Raw genomic sequence first — 18,672 nt, forward strand, 5'->3', positions numbered from 1 at the left:
AGTGCACAGTTCTTCAACTGGTTACTGATGTATTAAAGGTAGGGGATACCTTTTACAGACCTCCCAAAATGCAGCAAAACATTAAATATGAACCTCAGGGGACTTGTTTAGGCCACTGCTGAGAAATTTGGAAGTCAACAGTTATGTACAATTTGAATAATGCACAAAACTCAACTACTCAGTAGTTCTGTGTGTCAGCCACACTTAAGCCTTTTTGTTGCAGTCTTCTGTATTTTTTAATTGATATAAACACAAATCTAAAAGTATAAGAGCTGATGTAATAACATATGGAGTGTGTGGCAAGAATGTATATAGAAATGTTTGTAAGTTTTGATGAACTTTCTTCACAAAATATACATGTCCATGATGGACACACATGCAGTGCATGGGTCTGCAAAGGTAGCCTAGTAATGTACTGGAATTTACGGTGAGCCCCGAAAAAAAAATTCAATTCAAAATCTAACCGTCAATAAAAATGTACTAAATGTTACCTTCCACTTTCAATACTTTATGGGAGTTTCTAAAATGATACTCTCTTCAACATACCACTGTATTTATACAACTCTTTATTTGAGGCATGCAAATGGGATTCCCTACCTTTAAGGGCAATATAATTCCCTCTGCCTTCTGAAAGAGAGAATTTGAGTGTTCTTTTGTTATGCAAGAAAAGTGAAAATATAAAATGTTGAATTTTCTTGATACTTTCTTTATATCATTGTCCACATGTGACATCACAAGCTATGGTAGTCTTCTCATCCAGACGTGACTGAGCAGAAACTTCAAAAATTCATAACTTTTGAATGGATTGTCCAATTTTCCCCAAACTCTCACTGATGTGTTCTACTAATATTCCTGCATTCACCCAACCCACATGTCTATGAAGGTGAACTTGTCCTATAAAATGCATGCAAAAGTTCTGAACTATACTACAATATGCATTGAATGTTAGAGGCAACTCGCAAAAATTTAATGCTGTGAAAAAGGCTGTCGGCTCCAATTCGTGAAAATTTCATGCCAAGAAAATATTGTGTTTTAAAGTATTGCACAGCCACTTTACTACAGTAACCCAAGGGGAATTAGCCTACATTGTACATTGTATGTGTTCCATGAAATACATCTATGCTCTGATATTGCACATGTATGAAAATCAAGCGTATATCGTTTTTAACCCATTGAAGACTAGACCCGAGTATACTCGGGCAGGTGTCTATGGGTGCGTTCGAGCGCTCTCCTAAAGCGAACTGTACCGTACCGTACCCGCGCCAGAGGAGCGTTCGAACGCTCCTAAAGTGTACCGTACCGTACTGTACCGAGCCAAAAGTGGACCACTTCCCGATGTGCTCCAAAAGCGTACCAAAGCGTACCAAAAGTTTGTTGTAAAGCATGCGCGTATCAAGCGCATACGTCACAATGCAAAAACATCATTCTCTTTGTTCGGGACAGCTGTAAGTAGTTCAAGCGAGAGGTGAATGACATTCTTGCTGTAAACAAGCGTGATCTTTTCTAAAAATAGGGAGCTTTAGATTTTAGACGCGCGGACGTTCAAAGAGAAAAAAACACGATCTGAGCGTGCGCAGTAGCGCGGATCAAGTTACTGCGCACGCTCAGATCATGTTTTTTTCTCTTTGAACGTCCGCGCGTCTAAAATCTAAAGCTCCCTAATAACTTGTGAGGTACGCTTTCTCCACAGAGCACTCGAACGCACCAAAATTGGCATGGTACGGTACGGTACGCTTTAGTTCAGTTCGCTTTGGTTCACTGTAGAGCGCTCGAACGCACCCTTCGGCAAATGCATGTTACAGCAAAATCAGCTCCTCCTCAATGGGTTTTGATATGCAGCTAAAATACCTTTGATTAAATGAAATAAGCAAATAAATGAAAAAAAATCATCTATTAGTATCACTGAATGACATCTAATTATGATTTATACAACTGGGTACAATGGCACTGTACATACATTGTACATTATGTACATTTGTAGGTTACAATGATTTTCACCTTTAGAATTAAAGGCATAGTTTACCATTTGCAGATGAAACAAAAACCCAGCATTAGTGCTTTAAACTGGTTCTAAAATGCGAGTTAGGGATAGAAACAACCAGTGCTGTAAAAACTGAATCCGTATAATCGATGTTAAGTATTGTTAAATACCGTACACAAAATGTTAACAATTAGTTATAATAAGAATACTTCCCAATTAAACTGTATACAGTTACGGTTTATTGAGAAAAATACTGATATCTCCTTATATTTTAGGCTTTATTGCAAAAATGTTATATGGTAGGTTGTTTTGTGATACAACAGACCTACAATATGCATCAAATGTGATATCTTATAACTAGAACATTTTTAAAATCACTTCTCCCAAAGGTAAACTGGACCTTTAAAGGTGACTACTACAAGTATGGTTACATGATGGGGATTGGCATGCAAGATTGCATGAACATGCAATATTATTATCAGTATTTTTTGTTCTTTTTTTCTTCAATACAATGTAGCTCTATTCCTTTCATCTGCTATTCTTCCAAGCATTTGTATACATATTAAAGTATGAGGGTGTGCAAGTGTGTGTGTTGTAAAGTTTGGTTTAGCATGAGATTTGTATCTTGTGTCTATCTTAGGCTTCAACAGCAATAACTTCTCAAACCTTTCAGTTTTGTGGCCATACACTTGTGAAAAGAAGATACAATTGTAAAAGTGTTTAAAAAAAAAAATTGAAGAGGCTGATATTGTGAATTTATCAAATGTCATTCTACTCATGAATGAATTAAATTTGAAGCAAATTCTGGTTTTGAGATGACTAATATAACAAGCTACATTGTATGAACAGACATCAATATCCATGATATCAAATATACTCAATAGAGCATAAATTCATAAATTATATCTACTTTTGTCATTAATAACATTCACTAGAATCTACTGACCACTGTATCATTCTAACATTCATACTGAACAAAAAATCACATACTGACCAAAAATTACACGCACACAAATCAAACTCTCGCTTTCTGCACTTAGCAAAATTGTCAAATAGTTTGATTACTCAGATCCTACCAAGGTCATTCAAAGAGAAAGTGAAATGAATACAAAATTGGGCAGAAAGGCACAGTATTGCACGAACATTGACAATGTCACAAACATGCTAACACACTGCAGTTGGTCTATCCAGTAGAGCTCTGTGGTTACCAGCTTCAATTCACTACCATGACCGACTGGCTGCTTGTGATGCAGATCATGCATGTAATCACTGTCTTAGTGCCACTGGCTCAGCAAAGCCAGTGAACACGAGACTACAAGACCACCTAAGATGACAACTGGCTCAGAAAAATATGACATGAAGCTCATCAATTGCAGGGTCAGATGATGGCTCATAAAATATGGTAATTATTACTGGTCTCACTTCAGCTTTAAAAGCAACAATACAGTACCACAAACTACAATCCAACCTCTCTTATCTGGACATGTCGGGACCCGCACTCGTCCAGATAAGGGATTTGGTCGGATATACATGTATGGGAGACTTGATGTTTAATACACACAGCTGCCCATCCAATGGTACAATATGTAGCTTTAATGTACAATGTATGGTATGTTTTATACACATGCATCAATTTTGCATGAACATGTCACATCCTCGTCAGCTGGTCTGCGTTCTGATAATTTGTTCAATAAATGACATCCTATACTGCGCCCTGATTTAATGAAAAGTTTTCTGTTCATGTTCTTGCCTTGATTCTGCCTTGAGTGTCTGAATGCATGTTACTCATGTAGGCCCAGCTATTAAGATAAGAATTTGATGTGAATTTTATTTCCCCTTAATTATTGGATTAAAGGAAAAAAAAATCATGTCAAGATCGCATCCGGATAATAGAGAGATCTGGATAAATGTTCTGATTTTATTCTGCTGTTCTGATTTTATTTTTCTCATTACGAATCTTTGTAAAATGATGTCACTGCAGATTTCTGCTTCATGAGGCTGACTCGTGTGTGGAGAGGTGAGAGCTGCAGCAAAGAGCACCAAAAATATTTAGTCATACAGGCTGCTAGGTTCTGGCAGCCCTGCATTGAGCGAACCCGCTGGCGTCCGTGTTTCAATGGGTCGCTGCGCATCGGTTGATTGAAACTGATTTTTGTCAAAACGTGCGGACAGAATTTTGTCTTCTTTTCATCATGGAGAGTGGACATGTGTGTGTAACAAAAAATCACTGTGCAAAGTTGCACCAATTCATATGTCAGATGTGAGATGGATGAGAAGTGAACCGGGGGGCTCATGAGTCGCTCTCCTGGGGGCCTCATGAGGATGGCGGAGATGTTCATGACTGAGGCGGAGGGATACTCAAGAGGGGGAGCACGCCTCATGATTCCAGACTGATTCGCTGAATTATGACCAGGTCTAGGTCATACCTTATCTGCTCAACTCCACTAAAAAAGAAATTAATTTACGACAGTTGCACCATGGATGTTTACAGGATGTTATACTTAGCGTTCTTCTAAAATTGAAACTTTATGGTTCCCCAAACTTTATTAACAGTTACAATTGTACTGACCACGTTGTACCTACGTATGTACACAGCTACAAACCAACAGACAGACGGATCCAACTCACTACGAACTGTCATTGGTGCAGTGCCAGTGGCAGTGACACAATTAAAACCAACATTAGAATCTATAGACTTCTAACATTATATTATGTTGCATAGAACCCTTCAGGGCCTAACGTTCTATACCATATTTTTTTCTTCTTTTTTTTTTTTTGCTCTGATGACCTCTGTCAAGACAGAGTAGGCCTAACACGTTAGATAAACATAAAAAATACCGAGGACTGCTGACTTATACACAAATGTACAACAGCACATTGTATGGTAGCCCTACTACATATCGACCACCCTTATTGAAACCGACCGCGTATAATTCGCGCACTGAACACTTAATACGCACTTCTCTGCGTGCAAAGCACATAAAAATGGATTGGCTTTGAATGTAGATTAGGATGGTGTGGGAAAACGCGATAATTCACTCTTCATTAATGGTTTTAATCAAGGACAAAATTTCGAATGAATATTTTCACCGAATCGTAATGACAGCACAATGTAATGTCTATGGAAGTTTCTAAAAGGCTTCTAAAAAGCTTCGTACAACACGGTGTTCAATACAACTCGGTTTACGTGCATTGTCAATGCAAAATCAGCGGTCGATCCTAAAAACGCGATTTACCGCGGGGAGCTGAAACGAGGCCACGCAAGTTCGTCGGCGATATTTTTGCACTGAAACTTCGAATCGAAAAGGGAACAACGGCATTTGATAGAGCTGGATTTTCTCAATCACGTAGGTCAAGTTTTTTACGTGAATTTCAGTGTTAAATATTCTTATCAAGCAAATAAACATTAGGCGGTCGATTAGTAGTAGGTCCAACCCTACATCAGTTGTCTTGTTTGAGTTGACTTTGACTTCCAAGTTCAGCTCCTGACTTCATGGACATCTCTAGCTAGCGCGTTAACTGTCATGACTGAGTGTTAAACTCCAACTGTCTGTAAATTAACTAACAGTTAGTTGTTAGGCCTAGATCTAACACAGAGTTAGTCTGTAATGTTAAGTGTCCAAAAAATTTAGGCTTAATTTAACTGTTATGGGTGTTAACTGTTTAATAGGGCCATATACCGGTAGATCTAGGGACAGACAATTATTTCAAACCAATTCTTGGCGACATTATCATTGACTTGTGAAAATGAATAATAGTCATTGCGGATGGTGTTCTAACAGTTAGAGGGTTTCTAACGTTAGATCTAATCAATGAATGAAGATGTAGAATCTAACGTTAGGCCTAAGAACTGTTACAGAATGTAGACTCTAGACTCCTCTAACTGAGTGTTAGGTAGGGAAACTGACAACTCCACAACATACCTCATGATCCAACTGCTGAATAACCATGTCTGACAGGGTAAAGGATCCCTGCGTTAGTGGTCCCAACGCCAGTTTATAGGATTGTCTTTCACGCCCTTTCTCCCACAAGATTTCCCAAGCTGTAGCGTTGACTACGTGTTTTTACCGGGATTTACACATCTGTCGCTGTGTAAGATATCATCACCAACCTCCATCCCTCGTAGCGCGCCATGTACGAGTCACTCTCACAGCAACGTTACATGCACAGCTTCACTAGGCAGTTTAGCTCAACGAGCTACTACACCTCTTTACAGTAGCTTTTCGTGGTTTTCGATCTTCAGCGCTGATAAATTATGATACTACAGTTGGACACCAGAGATGGCGCTATTCAATCAAAATCAATGGCTGCCATTGGGTGATCCGTGAGTCAGGTCAATCGGCGATGGGATATTTATCGTGGCGTGGTCCTACCTGCGGAGCTGGATGGATGGGCGCACCCCTGGGTTTTTCCGTACGTCTCGTCCACCCACACGCTGCCAAGGGGACATGGTGCGGGCGCCAGCAGAGAGACTTGAGCCTTCGAATCGCAGCTAGCTAGCTAGCTGCGCTCGCTCAGCCGCTCCCTGGCCCTGTCCCTCGGTCCCGGTCCCGCTCGCTACACAGACACAGGCCAGTGTCTTCGTGCGGCAGACACCACTATCGAAAATCATAAACTAGCACCGCCATACATTACGGTACATTTGCTGTTTTTCACAGTGATACACCCTTTCATAGGTTAGAAACGCTGAGCTAGCTGCTTTACGACTCATCAGTTTTTACTGGAATCACGCAGCAGTGCAGAGTAGCGTGCTTGAAAAATTTTGCTGGCTGTACTAGTCGAGTGTGATCGAGGCGTTGGGTACCCGCTAAGTCACCCCTTGGGCCTTTCTCATCGTGCATACTACACCACTACCATCCGGAGTAACCGATAGACACTGACACTGAGTAACTGTAGCAGAGGTAGGTTCTAGCAGGGAGGTGGGAAGACCAGCTCCCTGGTTCTATGTAAAATTGATAATGACATTGATATAACTGGTCTATAACTGGTACTGCCTGCTACTTCCCACCATTCTTTTTTTTTTTTTTTTTAAATATCAAGAAGTGAATATTAAAACTCTGTGACTGGAAGAGGCCTGAGGTCTATTTCACTATTTCACTAATTTTCAGTATTTGGCATCCTCAGGTCCTGTCTGTAGAAACTGCTGACTACTATGCTATTGACATTTTGAAAGAATGTCCTCTTGGGGATTTGATAAAAGTCGATATGTGTGGAAAAATTTCTAGCTCTATATCATATGTAATAGCCTCTGGTCTATCACATTATCTCGTCTCTGCAGCAAAATGGCTCAAACTGGTCTCCTGTTGCTGACTGCTCCACTGAAGCAGCTTCACAAGCGCATCCAACTCATTCTGTCGAGTGCTGCGCGCAACATACGGCAGGTTCTCTACATTCAATTCCAGCCAGGTTTGGACTCCAGCGTCGTGAGCACCTCGGCACCGTTTCCAGCCACCAGAGAGCTGGCCAACCTCATCACCCAGGTGTACTCCTACTCGGGAAACGAACACCAGTCGCTAGACGTCCGCATTCTCCTCGGCAACATCGGCAGTGCTTGCCCGGAACCGCCCATCCCGCAGCACCTCAGCAGCTCTCCCAATCTGGTTCTGACGGACAGTTTTCTCACCTCGGACCAAATCATCCACCACCTGTCGAAGTGGGTCGTGATCCCGCCGGGCCCCCAGGTGGAAAAGCTACAGAACGACCACCCACTGAAAGACGACAGCTCAGATCAGCAGGCAGTTTCAGATACCAGATCATCATCGTCAACACCACCATCATCTGCATCTCCTTCCGATCCTAGTCTTCCAACCTACAAACATGTTGTCCTCGGGGGCACCTTTGATCGACTCCACGCCGGTCACAAGATTTTGCTCTCGGAGTCTGCCCTGAGAGCCCGGGAAAAGATCACTGTTGGTGTGTCTGATGGCCCTCTGCTGAGTAGTGAGTTCTCTGAAAGTTGAATTAACCATGTGCAGCGCTTTGATGTCTTGACCAAAAAAAAAAAAGAAAAAAAAAGAGTGTTGTGAAATGTTTTCAAATATCAAGAGATGTTAAAGAGTGAAAAAAGGGACATTTACTAGAAATGACAAAAAGACAAACTAGGAACTACTGTGTAGTGAGTTGTTATTTTCGCAAGGGTTTGATTTTTGCAAATTTTGTGAATCACAGTTGGATCGTAAATGTAACAGCACACAAAAATGTTGCCATGCGCGAGGGTAATAGTGCATTTACAGAGCTGTATGACAGCATAGGTGTAAATTCACAATAAAAAAGTCTTGCGAAAATGTCTGACCTCATTCGCAAAAAATATCACTGTATATGAAAATAACAGCTTTACAGAACTTTTTACGCCTTTCTCTTGTATTTAAATGTCATTGACAAGTCAATTTCTTCCAGTAGTAGGGACTTCAGCAACAGGTTGATGCACATCCGTTAATCCTATGAGAGGTGTAAACCTGTTCAGTTTGGATGATTGTCTTTGTTGTTAATGTTTACTTCAACCATAAGATTTCAAGTATACCTTACACTAGCTGATTTACCTTTTCTGTACACTTATATGGCAATGCACCTCACTTTTTGCATGGCCCATTGAATCAGCCTTCTTATTTTGGAAATGCACCAGTTGTGGCTGGCATATTTCACAGACTTTTATTTTAACTGAATCAGTCTGTACATTGCATGTACATGGCTACATGTATCTCCTGGGTCTGTACTGCTGTTCCGTACATTGACATTGATGATAGACAAAGCAAGTGACATCTGCTGAGCAAATTGAACAGGGATGAATAAGATGCCCACTGTGTTGCTTTGGCAGAGGAGTATTCAAAAGATCTTGTTGGAATGGACCATATCATTATATGAAAAGTGAATGGTCAAGAGTTGGATGGTACAAGATATCGACAGCGTGCAATGGCACTTATTAACTGCACGTCATGTGATGAGCATTCGACCAATTGGATGGCTAGAATCTTTGTAGGAGTTGTATAAAATGATCTGTGCCAGTCTGTGTACTTGAAGGTCCTCACACCTTCAGACCATGTGACCAGCCACCTGGTGTCTTTATGATTTTCCTCTTTCAGATAAGACTTTGTCAGAACTCATACTTCCCCTTGAAGGCCGCCTCGCAAATGTGACTCACTTCATCCGAGACATCAAACCCTGTCTCCTTCATCCAGAGGCAGTGGTTCCCATCACCGATCCCTTTGGTCCAAGCATTGTCGTGCCAGACATGGACTGCATCGTGGTCAGCGATGAAACACGAAAGGGCGGAGACAGCGTTAACAAACGAAGAGCAGAGAAGGTAAGATCTATTTCAATATTTTGCGCGATTGTACATTGTATGCTTTGGTTTCTCTAGAACAAAGGGAGGTGGATTGGGGGGGGGGGGGATTCTGGTGCATGCATTTATTAGCCAGAGTTGCTCTTGTGTTCACATGCAATCTCACCTCAGTAGATCCAAGTTCTTTGCTTTTTATTTATTTTTCTTTTTTTTGGAGGGGGAGGAAGTGAAATAAGTCTCATTTTAAGCATTGTAACAATAAAACCTTATTCTCTCAAATTTTTTTTCCTCTTTGCTTGTGGATTGTTGCTGTTGTCTTTTTTTTTTTTAATTTGTTAGTCCACTGAATTCAGTAAGACTTCCAGAGTTCAGCTGTGTATTTATTATGGTGAGACTGTTTCAGTTTATTTGTGTTTTATGAATAATTTGAACATGTATTATGTATTCAAAGTAATGAATTCTTGCATTGATTTGTTTTTGTTCCAACTGATTGACAAATTACCCTTCATCAATTTGAATAAGCACCGATTACTCAGTGTTTAGTTGTAGCTGTGATACAAAATCATGGGCATACATACTCAGGTTGGGTATTATGTTTGTCACCCTGTGTCTTTATAATGTATACAAATTGACAATCAGAAGAGTGTCTGTGTGCTGTTTTTTCAATATCAGTCTTCGACCTAATCATTGATGTTGTGATCGACTTCCCCCATAACCAGGGTCTTAGCCAACTCGACATCCACGTCATTGACCTGGTCCAGGACAAAAACCATGCAGAGTACGAGGAGGCCAAAGTTAGCTCTTCTTCCACCAGGGCGCGGCTCCTAGGGAAGCTTTTGAAGGAACCAAAGGTCTCTTCCCATTTTTCTACCTCTTTACTCAGATGCCAGGGCCCCATTTCATAAAAGATATTAGGATTGGAACTCTTGCTGGAATGGCAACTTCCAATAGCAACAGCCAATCAGGAAGCTGGATTCTTGTTGTTACCATGATAATTGCCATTCCAGCAAAAGTTGCTATCATATCATCTTTTTATGAAATGGGGCCCAGGCCTGGCGATACGGTGCAATTAACTCCGTGATAAGAGGCAAAAGCTTTTGATTTCATTACGGTCATCGAAGCACTGTGCCAAGCAAAGGACAAAAAATCACGAAAGTGCACCTCCTTGTATCTCCCTTGTTTTACCACCAAATCCCTTGAAACTTCACATATATGTCATCCTTCATATGAATTTTGGGCGAAAGTGCTGATTTTACATGGGCTAGAAATCACAGTGATCTGGAATTTTTTTCCCCGACATAATCATGTGACAAATATTACGGAAAAGGTATTTGAAACACAGTATGGACATTCTACCACAAGTCATATACCGAAGCTTCATATACAGGCAATAAAGAAAAATGTGGGAAAACACCTTTTTTTTAGACCAAATTATCTTTTGGACGCTAAGTTTCAACTTTATTTTCACAGGTTCATCCTCAATAAATTCCAAAATAACTAACATTGTGAGTTAGAGAATAGTTTCTTCTTCAATTTGCTGTATAGATTGTATCATTTGATGGATTCTGAGGCGAGATATTGCGATTGTCCTGCAACACTTCCCCAGCGGTTTTGCTTGAACACATTGTTTACTTTATGCAAATCTGGCAGCGAGGTCAAAAGCTTTTGGCAAGTTAATTGCACCATATCGCCGAGCCTGACACAATGTTTCCTCTTGTGACAATTGCTCCAGTCTGATTTTCTCCAAGGATTATTGTAAGGGTTGTGATGTAGTTTTAGGTATACAAGTAGTTTGATGTGAAGATTAGGATTAGGGTTAGGATTATGTTTGGTGGTAGAATTTATGTTTAGCTTGATAGTGTGCAGATATATATTTCATATGAGCAGTTGTCACAGGAGCTAATGTCATGGAACCCTACACTCACCCAGACTTATGTTGTATTTGTGGTTTCTGAAATGAAAGAATCCCAACAAAGGTGTTGGTTCTTAATAAAATTAGTAACTCCAATCTAACAGATAAGTGAAAATTGCCAATTATTGTAACCTGCTGGCTTTACAAAATACATACCTTTTCTTTATTGCATATTTGTCCATATGAACGACTGCATATAGATGGGAATATCATAGTTATTTTTAGTTATTATCACTTTTATTATTTACAGTTTGTACCAGATATGGAAAGGTGACTAGGTGTATATTGTACTGGAATTTACTCTACCAGTAATGATGCAATTTTAATGACACCTCCTCATTCAGTAGATGGTATGTCTTTTGTTGAAAAAAGCTTTGATAATGTTTGCTGCCCTTTCAATGTGCAGGTTCTTCCAGACAAGGCCACACCCTACATCATTGGTCTCACAGGGGGAATAGCCAGTGGAAAGTCTTCAGTCTGCAAACGACTGGCAAGACTTGGCGCAGCCATTGTTGACTGTGACAAGCTTGGCCATCGGGCCTACGAACCGGGCACGCAGGCTCACCAGCAAATTGTTGAGGAGTTTGGAGAAGGTATGAACGAACAGATCCTGTGCAAGCAATGGACAGAAGACAGCACAGAGAATTTGTTGGGACCTTAATTTGCAAACATGTGGAGAAAACTTCTGGGGAAAACCTTAGCTGATTTCACAGGTCTTGAGCTTGTGCTCTGAATGTTGTCATGAGCACTTTGGAAAAGTTACCTTTTAGTTCTGGTCATCCATTGGAAACCATTTCCTTCACCGTGGTATAATTTTATACTCCAATTTCTGCAAGTTCAAGTACCTAATGGCTCATACCGTATATGATTCCATATTAAGTGCTTTAAAGCAACAATTTGTGTAAGGAACTCAGCTTTTGTTATTCATAGCTCATTCAAGCACTTGATTTCAAAATCATTGCACTATTCTTTAATAGTGTTTCTTCAAAAATAATGTTACTGTAAAACAATGTAAAGATGCCTTTATTTTCTGGCATAAGTTACTTTTACCTTTATCATGACTTCGTGCTTACATTGCTAAAGTCAGCTTGGATGAGACTTGGTCCAGTGATTTTGTGGGATGTTTGAGTGATATGAAGATTTGTATTCCATGAGAGAGAGGGTCAGCTTGAATATTTCTGAAAATATCTGCATTTAGATGGTCACTGACTTTAACCTTTTTTGTTTTGGTCAATGTTAAATGCCACTAGAGTAATCAATATTGCTGTTGGGACGTCAAAACCGTGTGTCCAAAAAATGTCAAATGTTCAGGAGAGCGAAAAATATGGCAACCAAAGTGCTGTAGCCAATAAGATTACCTTTCCTCTGACATGCCGTGGTGGCTTCAGTTGGGGGGGGGGGGGGGGGGGGTAAGACAGCTTGGATTTGGGCTGGACCCTGAGAATAAATCCGAAAAAGTAATTTTCACCAAAAATTTGAGATACATAGTGTTGTCACCCTAGTAACATTATGTTCTTGTCCAAACTCGTACAGATGTAGTAGCAGATGATGGGACCATCAACAGAGCAGTGCTTGGACCAAGGGTCTTTTCTAATCCAGACAGATTGCAAAAGCTGAATGAGATAGTCTGGCCTTCCATCCAGAGACTAGCCCAAGACCAGATCCAGGAGTATGCAGACCAAGGTTAGTTTGTGGTGCCGGCGGTACTTAGTCGGCTTCTCTTGGCTTTGCCTCTAGTTTGTTTCCTGATCATATGACAAAAGCTGTCATAACTGAAGGGAATTGAAGTTTCAAGTTCAAGTTTTTTTTATTTCACCAAGGCAAAGAAGATATTAAAAATAAACACATACATCGACATTAGAATACAACTACAAACATATCAGTTAAACAGTGTAAAAAAAGACACTATTATGTGGGTTGGGTGTAAAATTAGCAAAATAAAATGACAGTCATACATACATAAGTTTACATGCATGCTAAGGTAGTCAGAAAGGAAATGACCCTTATTTTTGGCTGACCTAAAATAATATTCATTCAATTTCTCTTATTAATGTGTTTGAGGCAAGTAAAATGTAAGAATAGGACAAGACAATTGGTTACTTCCTGAGAGAGTGTAGTTAGGTTTTCCTTTTGCCATTTCTCTCTGTACTTTGTATATGAGATCGGATGCTCATTCTGTTATATCATAAAGACCAAGTGAAAAAAAAAGAAAGAAAAAGAATCAGCCGGGGATATGAACCCTCCTTATTTGACAGCGACTTTACCAACTAAGCTGAAATCAGTTCAGTAGCAGTGAAAAGAAAACCTCTATATCTACACTCTTTCCACGAGAAATCAATTCCTGTCATTCATCCATGTAACATACGTTTCTGGAGGCCACTGAATTATGGCTAAGACCAGAGAGACTGAAAGAGCAATGAAACATCTTTTTTTCTTTGAAGCGTAGATGGATATATTCGTTGAATTCATTGATTTGACTTATTGCCATTATGGTAATAGTGTTGGTAGAATAACTGTTAGTGTAATAATGGATGTTGTTTTGATTTTGTGTAATGTACTTTTATGCTGATACAAATTTTTATGTTAATTTCGGATATACCGATCGATAGTGTTTTCTTCTGGACCCCTTGGTAGAACAGCTCCACCATGAGGGCGGAGCTGAGTAGGGCCATCCAGCCGCAGTTTCATATACTTTTGTGATGATTTCTTTGTATTACCATTCAATAAGAAGTGATGTACATATTTTATTTTGTGGAAATAAAATCAGTCAATCAAAGCATCAGGTATTTGTTCTAACTTCATCATATCACTGCCATGAATTGGCTCAGGCTCGGTTCGTAGTGCCACTGCCTGGTAAGCAGGAAGTGATGTGCATTCAAATCCCAGGCTAGTTCCTTCCTTTTCAAGTGCTTTTCATGATGATACAGATTTAGCATTAGATCTTCTTTAAGAAGACTAACAATACAAAGAATCTCTTTAGCTATCCAACCTGCTCAGTGATGATATTATGCTCTCCTTCATAACATCTGCCTCCCGTCCTGAAATTGAAAGCTTGCTAGTTCAGTGCAGAAGTGTGGAACGTAAACAGTCAGGATCTTACTGGCATTATTCTTTCTCTTTCTTTGTGTTTATCGTACATTCAGTGTAAAATGGGAAGGAACTATGCTGTTGCTGAATTGATGTGCGTAAAATTAGGGACCACCCCAAGGCTTGTTGCTATTTTCTGTCAAATCCCATGTGGCAAGACTACACAAAACCATGTCTGTTACAGACAGACATGGAGAACATTCCTTTCAAGTCAGGATGTATGCTAACAAATAGATGAAATGGCAACTGCACTATAAACATGCACTCATAAACAGCAGTAAAACATAGACATGTAAAACTATGCAAACATTTGAAACACCCTGTATTCAGCATTTGCTTTAAAGGGATCGTATAATTTTGGTTGAGACCTAATTTCAGGTTTCTAACATTTTTGGGTGAGATAATGAAAAACCTCTTATGAAATATGAAAGAGCATGTAATTCTGTGAGGAATTCAAAGTTTATTTGATGAAAATTGGTTTTGAAATGGCTAAGATATCCAAAAAGGAGCGATTGTAATAAAGTGTGGGACCCACACTTTATTACGATCGCTTTGTTTTACTTTGTTTTTGGATGTTTCAGTCATTCCAAACCCAATTTTCATCAAATAAACTTTGAATTCCTCTTAAAATGGTATGCTCTGTATTATATCATAAGTGTTTTCTTGGTACTCGCAAAAAGCTAAAAGCCCAATTCTCATCTCCACCAATACTGTACTATCCCTTTAATATCTATTTTCAGGAATTTTCCTCAAAATGTCACTGTTTAGATTTACATCTATGAAATGATTATCACCCGCAGCAGATTTCCTTCAGAATCCCTCACTATTGAATGTCGTTACCAGGATAATGTATGGGCATTCTGTCATTTGCTGACAGTTTTGCTGTATCAATATTTCTGTGTGAACAGGTAAATCAGTGTGTGTCCTCGATGCTGCAGTCCTATTGGAAGCCAACTGGGACCAGTTCACACATGAAGTTTGGACCTGTGTTGTGCCAAAGAAAGAAGTAAGACTTTAAACTTTTCTTGGGCCAGTGACAATAGCATAGTGCAATGGAAAACAAACTAAAGAGACAAAAAGGTGCCCTTTATCAAGCCAGTGTCTCTGTTTTTTTTTTGTGTGTTTATTTTTTTCAGGATTCTACTAATCATAGATAATATTTCATTGTTCTAAGTCAGGAGTTTTCAATTGTCATTTATAAAATGTTGACAGTATTCTAATATACGGGCTGTTCAGTGAAATCACGCTTAATGCTTGTTCCATGTGCAACGCACACATAATATTGTGCACATGCTTGACTGAGAGTTTGCTAGGGGTTCCAGGCGGCGGGATAATCTCATTTTTGACCCGTTGAGGACGGGCTGATTTGCTACAACATGCATTTCCCATCAACACTTGCCCGAGTATACTCGGGACTCGTCCTCAACGGGTTAAAGGGACTGTACAGTACTGATTGAGGTGGGGATTCATGTTTTGAACATTCCTAAGTGAGATAGTGGAAAGCCTCTTATGAAATATGAAAGAGCATGTAATTTTCAGAAGGATTCAACATTTATTTGATGAAAATTGGTTTTCAAATGGCTGAGATATCCAAAAAAGTGATAATAATAAAAGGCGACATGCCACAACTTTATTAGGATCCCTTTGTGTCACCTTGTTTTTTGATATCTCAGCCATTTCAAAACAAACTTTTGATACCCCTTAAAACTGCGTGCTCTTTGACATCTCATAGAGTGGTTTCTGAATATCTCGCAAAACGTTAAAAGCTAAATCCTCGCCTCGACCAGAACTGTACACACCCTTTAAGAGATGCATGGGGTTTGAGTCTTTCCCATTGAAATCGACATGCACTGAAACTGGTTTAGCTGCTGTTTGAGATTTATGTTTGTCCCATAGAGATAATATACTGAAGTGTTTTCTATGTTCTAATCCCATGTCTGTCATGTCGCCCTCTGTAGGCAGTGCAGAGGATCATTGAACGAGATGGACTGGTGGAGGAGAGGGCCCTGCAGAGGGTGGAGTCTCAGATGAGCAATGAGGCACGGGTTGCCCGTAGCAACGTCGTGCTCTGCACGATATGGGAGCCGGAGATCACACAGAAACAGGTGCGGATATCACCAGGGTCAAGCTAGGTATTCACATCATAGACCCCGTTTACAGTGAGCGAAAAGGCCGGGCTCAGCCGTGGCCGAGCCCGGCCTTCATTTCAGTGTAAACGCGCAAAAGGCCAAATGCGGGGCCAAAATTGGCCACGCAATTGGCCACGCTCTGGAGGTGGTCTCGGCCACGGCCGAGCCGCGGCCGAGCCCGGCCTTTTCTCAGTGTAAACACAAACTGGGCCAAATGCGGTACCAAATTTAGTCTGGCTTCCAGACCCTCTACCGTACTATTTCGCTATTCACGATATTAACGCCCTCAACGTCGAAAACTAGTATAGTTTAAAAGGTGGTTTTGTCCTGCTAAGGATTTTTCCTTCGGCAAAGGCCTTTGCCGAACGGCGACTTTGTCGCCACAGAGTCCAGTTGGCAAAGGGTCTGGAAACCAGACTATACCAAATTGCGTTTGTCTGCATGCAGAGCGCCACTACGACAAAATATTGAAAGGTTCGAATTAAAAGCCCGGGCCGACCCCGGCACTGTAAACGGACAGAATTGTGGGGCTCGGCCGCGGCTCGGCCCAGCCCCACACTATAAACGGGGTCATAGAAGATACACATCACCAGGGTCCAGCTAGCTATGAACATCATAGAAAATACACATAACTTTGCTCTTTCCTTGCAAGCTGTATCATTTTCTAAAAGTGTTTCTTTGATATTTGTTTCCGGTATAATACAACTAGTAATCAAATCTGTTTGACTGGACTTTAATAGTTGTGAAATTCACAAAGAGTGTAGTTTTGTGACTTGTGACCATTTTTGTTGTTGTTGTTGGATGGGCTCTGCTTTCACTGCTAGATGAGAATATATCGTCATGTGCCTGGCAGAACAGCATAAACGCACGCGGTTGAAGGAAGGTGGGCCTGGCAAAACGACGCAAGCGCATGCAAGGTGCACAGTATACTTACATCTAGACACATTGCGTGCATTTGTGTCATTCTTCCGGGCACACCTTCCTTCAATCACATGTGTTCGTGTTGTTTGCTGAGCACATGACAATACCAGTATTTTGATTGATACTTCTGCACAGCAAGCCTGTGCGACCCTTATCTTTAAATCCTCTTTTCTCCTCCCCCCTTTAAAAAAAAAAAGTAAACTGCATCTTCTAACTCTCTCTTATTTCAACCACTGTTTGAATGGGTTAGGATGGTCCAAAGTTTTATATCATTTCAAACTTAGAGCTTGCTCTGTTTAACTATATGCTGCAAAACGGAAATTCTTGTTGGCCTACTTTTGTTGTTGTTGTTGTTGTTGTTTTGTTTGTTTTTTAGCTGGGCAGTAACATTTGTTCCAGTGTTGAGTATAAGAAGGTGATTAAATTTGTTGATTTTGTGGAAAAAATAAAAATGCACAAAAGAAAAAGTTGAGGTTGAATTCAGACAGTATTGTATCCTCTTGCCCTTTTTTCCTCTCTCCCGCCAGGTTGAGAAGGCATGGGCAGGGTTGACGGACCGCCTCAAGACCCGATCAAGCACAAAACAACACAAGCTCTGAAATCGAACTTTGCACATAAGCAGTGACTCTTCAGTGATGATCGTCTCTTGGTGATGTATATGGTGCAGAGATTTGGTAGATGGTTTAAAATAAAAAAAAAAAATTGTTTGTCTGCCTTATTGTAGCCCTCCTCCCCGTCGCTCAGGGAAGCTTCCTAGACTCTTTGTGTGCCAGATAGCTGCAGTTTTTCTTGGCAGTGCCGCCTTCCTTCAGTTTAAACTTGACTCTGCTGGTGTTGCATATGAAGAGTTTTAGTGCAAAACAAGCTAACTGCATTCTTGTTAAGTTGAGATATATGCAACTGCAGCTGCTGAAAAGAAACGGAGAATAATATGAAAATACAGGATATATTGCTACATATATAACTTCAAGAATATTCCTTGTTGTGTTACAAGGGAGGTATCACGGGAAATGTTGATTTCTCTTCATCTGATAATGGCTGTACTCTATATTTAGAATTGGTGCTTAGCCCATTTTGCAATGGCACGTCACATGTTTCCAAATATTTTCATTTTATGGGGATGACCAATAAACCATGATGACATGGGATTAATTTTTGTTGTTGAAAGATTCACACGCTTTTATTAGCCCTAGTGAGTTCAACTTGTATATGATGTACAAGCCATGTCATGCCTCTCAATACCAGTAAAACCTTTGTACAAAGACCAGCCAAGGGGGATAGGAAGAAAGGTCTCAACAGGCGAGTTGCTTCTCTACATAAGTTTATTAACCCATTGAGGACGGGCTGATTTTGCTACAATACG

The 18,672-nt window shown here is 40.3% G+C and overlaps 2 protein-coding genes across 2 annotated transcripts in view; one reads left to right on the forward strand and one right to left on the reverse strand.

Annotated features, from left to right (window-relative positions):
• The window catches only part of LOC140243923 (uncharacterized), a 76,422-nt gene extending 70,306 nt beyond the window's left edge, over positions 1-6,116 (reverse strand). Inside the window, exon 1 of the mRNA XM_072323594.1 lies at positions 5,905-6,116. Within this exon, the coding sequence (XP_072179695.1) occupies positions 5,905-5,931 (27 nt within the window). The 5' untranslated portion in view covers positions 5,932-6,116. The remainder of the gene's footprint in view (positions 1-5,904) is intronic.
• A 1,147-nt stretch (positions 6,117-7,263) lies between these two features.
• On the forward strand, positions 7,264-18,296 carry LOC140243807 (bifunctional coenzyme A synthase-like). Its single transcript, XM_072323474.1, has 8 exons — positions 7,264-7,921; positions 9,061-9,281; positions 9,980-10,111; positions 11,579-11,765; positions 12,706-12,855; positions 15,168-15,265; positions 16,218-16,364; positions 17,837-18,296. The coding sequence occupies exons 1-8, from the start codon at positions 7,264-7,266 to the stop codon at positions 17,906-17,908; spliced, it is 1,665 nt and encodes a 554-aa protein (XP_072179575.1). The 3' UTR covers positions 17,909-18,296.
• Positions 18,297-18,672: the final 376 nt, after the last annotated feature.

Source organism: Diadema setosum, chromosome 20 (genome assembly GCF_964275005.1).
Source record: "Diadema setosum chromosome 20, eeDiaSeto1, whole genome shotgun sequence".
Taxonomy (NCBI): domain Eukaryota; kingdom Metazoa; phylum Echinodermata; class Echinoidea; order Diadematoida; family Diadematidae; genus Diadema; species Diadema setosum.